General features: G+C 34.2%; 1 protein-coding gene across 1 annotated transcript; it reads right to left on the bottom strand.

The window, feature by feature from the left end:
• Positions 1-2,410: 2,410 nt before the first annotated feature.
• On the bottom strand, positions 2,411-2,950 carry LOC110738327 (glutamic acid-rich protein-like). Its single transcript, XM_021918689.1, has one exon. It carries the CDS (start codon positions 2,948-2,950, stop codon positions 2,411-2,413), a length of 540 nt encoding a protein of 179 aa, XP_021774381.1.
• Positions 2,951-3,764: the final 814 nt, after the last annotated feature.

Genomic DNA, 3,764 nt, shown 5'->3' with positions numbered 1-3,764 from the left:
TTTTCTTTTCTTTTTTTTCTCTTTTTTTTCTCTTTTTTTTTTTTCCTTAGCTCTTATTTGGTGTCCTTGCCTTTTTTAACTATGGACAGCTTTTTCTTGAATGCATTTGCTTTTATTACACACAATATATACAATTTACTTTCTTGCTTGGTCCAAAGAGCATATTACTTTCTCTTTTTCATTACAACCATCAAAACACAAAACAAACTCTCAAACCAAAATGCTTCACAAAACTAAGGGTTAGGGAAAAAAAAGGTCATAAGGCTTGTAATGTGGCTAGGCTTAAGGGGTTAGCAAGAGGATCAAATGCAAAATAAAAACAAAATTTGTAACAAAACAAAAAGGAGATAAAGAAAATGAACAATTCCCTTGTCCTCCCATAGAGTGGCTCGGTCACGGTCTCGGAAAGCCAGAAGTCAAGCCAAAGATTAAGACATGCATAGCTAAGGATCCTAAAATGCCGCTCAAGAAGGTGATGTAGGCTAGAACAAATGAAGCTCACACGGAATATACATTTACCAACTCAAGGGCTTCAAATCCACTATGAAAAGCAACACCATCTTACCACTCTCCCGTGAACAAGGGTTCATGGACCCAAGAGTTCTTAAACCGGCTATCTTAGCATATAATATCCTAGAATCAACCAATGACATTCTCAAACCGTGCACACATTCACCACTTAGGAAGAAAAACGTCCAAGGATACAAATCCAAAATAGAATGTCCAAAACAAGAACTAACAAAACACATTTTACCAAAATTACCTTGAATGTAAACAAAAATCTTTATGGATTTTACAAAATAAAGAACATGAAAATGCATATACAATTGTACATGACATATGTAAATCAACATCCCACCAAACATGATAGAATACCCTCCCCAAAGCTTGAATGAGACAATACACTCAAATCATAAACCATAAAGTCCATGGGAGGGGAAAAGAAAGAAATCAATCTAACAAACCAACACATGGTCTTCAAGCCACCAACCATTAGAGAAAGAGCAAGGAAAGATATTACCGGATGTAGGTGGGTGTAAATACCCGCAAATGACCCAATTTAATCTTTCAAAGCCAATTTCCTCCAAAGTTATGTCTCATATACGATATGCTAGGTAAGAGGAGTCAAACTTCCTTGATTCTTGATCCAATACCAATACACCAAAGTATATCAAGTTATGTACCTAGAAAAAGGCACACAAACATTTCCATGAGAGAAAATCTATACTAAAAAGAAAAGAAAATAAAAGCAATAAAACACGGGTTACTTCCCGAGAAAGGCTTGCTTAAGGTCCAAGCATGATCGCTCTAAAAAATCCTTGTTTCTGCCTAGCTGCCACTTTCAGCTCTTGAGGTGATGCTCAGGGTGCTCGGAGGGTTCTAGCCTTAAGTGCTTACAATTGCTCAACTTCTTAGCTTCTTTCTTAGCTTCAAACTTCTTCTATTGAACTTTCTTGCCTTCTCTCAGGTCAAAGCATCCAAGAAAGCGCCCAGCACCTACACAAATAGACCAAGAGAGAAAAGAGTGCACGACCACATAGGTAAACATGCAAATCAAGCTAAAAACTGAGTAAAAAGCATATTATTCACAACTAAGGCCTAAAACAATAAACTAAGACAAAGATAACTAAAACAAGACTAAACGAACTAGAAATAACAAATAAACACCAAAATAAACCTTAAACTAAGGGGAAAATACCATCCTAAAATGTGTCATAAATGACAATTATCACCGTGACATGGTAAATAAATTGTGGCTCGGTAGGTGATTCTTTCATTTCTGAAGATCAAAGCGCGTGAAAAGATAAAACTAGGTCAAACAAATAGCCATGGCACGACAGATGGCCTTTTCTGAAAATCCGTCTAAATTCATTTTATCTTTTATTTTATATTAAATACGGGATATTTAGGCGTCGTTTCAGTTTTTCCGGACCTATTTCAGGTTCAGGGTTTTAATATTTATTAATCGAGCTTAACTAATAACTAAAATGAAATGGATTAAAAATGTTTGGGCTGAAATGTGGATTGGACTATGCTTTGACTAAGTACTTGGACTGATCTATAGACTGATTTGTAGACTATATGTTTAATTGAATACGGATTTTATGCACTCCCGTGATTAAATACTCGACCCGACCAATAAGGGCGGTGAAAGGTTGTTCTTCATCGGTTTTGGTTTTGGGGAGACATTTTTAGATGTCTACAATAGCTAAATAGTTAGACTCTTTAATCTAACACAAAAAACACCAAAAAAAAAAAATAAGCCTTTGCTTCATGTTAGCAATTCTAAAGATCAACAAAAGATAAACCCCCAAAAAAAGCAAAATGCACCTTAGAAATCAAATTCCCCTGTAGTAGCCTTCAATCATAGACTTTTCATTGCATAAATGTCAGAATTTTCACTTGTTCCCTAATTTTCTTCATAGTAGTTCCCAAAATAAGAATCAGAACCAACATCATCATCATCATCATCATCATTATCAAAGTAGTTCCCAAAATCAAAACCACTGTCTGATTCAAATAATGCATCCAATTCTAGAGCATCTTCTTCACTCTCGGTTTCTAAATCAGAATTTAGGTTGCTTTCAGGCTGTTCATCAGTCTCATCATCTTCCTCAGTCTCTCCTTCTTCCTCGGACTCACCTTCTTCCTCAATTTCGGCTTTATCTTCCTCGCTATCTAATTCAAAAACAATCACTTTTCGTTCACGCTCATCACTTTCAACCTCTCGCTGTCTTTTACTGCTCTGTTCTCCTTCTTCCATTTTGCGCTCCATCTTCGAAGTCCCTTGTTGCAGTAAGTCCATATGATTGTTCATCTGCTTTGTCACATCGGAAAAATACAAGAGAAAGCTTGAAATATTCTCTTCCTGTGATTTCCTTGCATTGGGCTTCCATGCAGGTGGTGTGAACACTTTCCCAGAGGTAACAGTACTATCAGTATTCGCCATTTCAAAGAAAAAGGAATAAGGAGGACAGAAAAGGAGATGAAAGGAATGTATTATAAATTAGACAAATTCAAGTACCCAATTTGACCAATCAAAACAAAGATCATAATTATTACACAGTCTTGAAGAATAAAACCATATGTATTCCAAAGTACATCTTTACAAATTCTTCAATTCAATACATCATGTTTCGCTATAGTGCATACATTAAAAAAATCTAAAAATAGAAAGTAGCTTTTCTTATATTTCCTTTTATGCACAATTTCTATACACACGTGTGTTGGCTACGGTTTCTAATTTTTGCCAGTCGTTTCTTTGTACGCCATGTTTAAAAGGATTATCTAAAATCTTAAATTATATATTTTATTTATAATAAACCCAGGTTCATTGTGTTTTATAATTATCCTTTAAAGAAACTATAACAGCAATTAGATATAGAGATCGTATCTATTTTTTATACAAAATTACACAATGTGATAGTACCTTTCGTATTACAATTAAATCAAACAGTTACAACAAATTTACTAAAACTTGGAATTGCCTACACTTGTTAGCAACACAAATTTATAACGTCTTACAATTACCATTTTTTAAATGTATTTATAGCAACAAATATTACCCTTCATTATCAATAATCAAATAGAATTATAACAACAAATTTACTAAAAATCGAAATTACAGAAGAAAGAGTGAAAAGAAGAGCAAAGAAAGAGACAGAAAAATAAGCCTTTGTAAACACTGAAGAAATAAATTAAAAATAATGTACTAGCTTATTTTTGTCCAATCAATACTGGCCCACAATGACTATAGGTACAAG

This window comes from Chenopodium quinoa, unplaced genomic scaffold (genome assembly GCF_001683475.1).
Source record: "Chenopodium quinoa cultivar QQ74 unplaced genomic scaffold, ASM168347v1, whole genome shotgun sequence".
Classification (NCBI taxonomy): domain Eukaryota; kingdom Viridiplantae; phylum Streptophyta; class Magnoliopsida; order Caryophyllales; family Amaranthaceae; genus Chenopodium; species Chenopodium quinoa.
The sequence above is the reverse complement of the archived record's forward strand: the minus strand, read 5'-3'. Positions and strand labels throughout refer to the sequence as shown.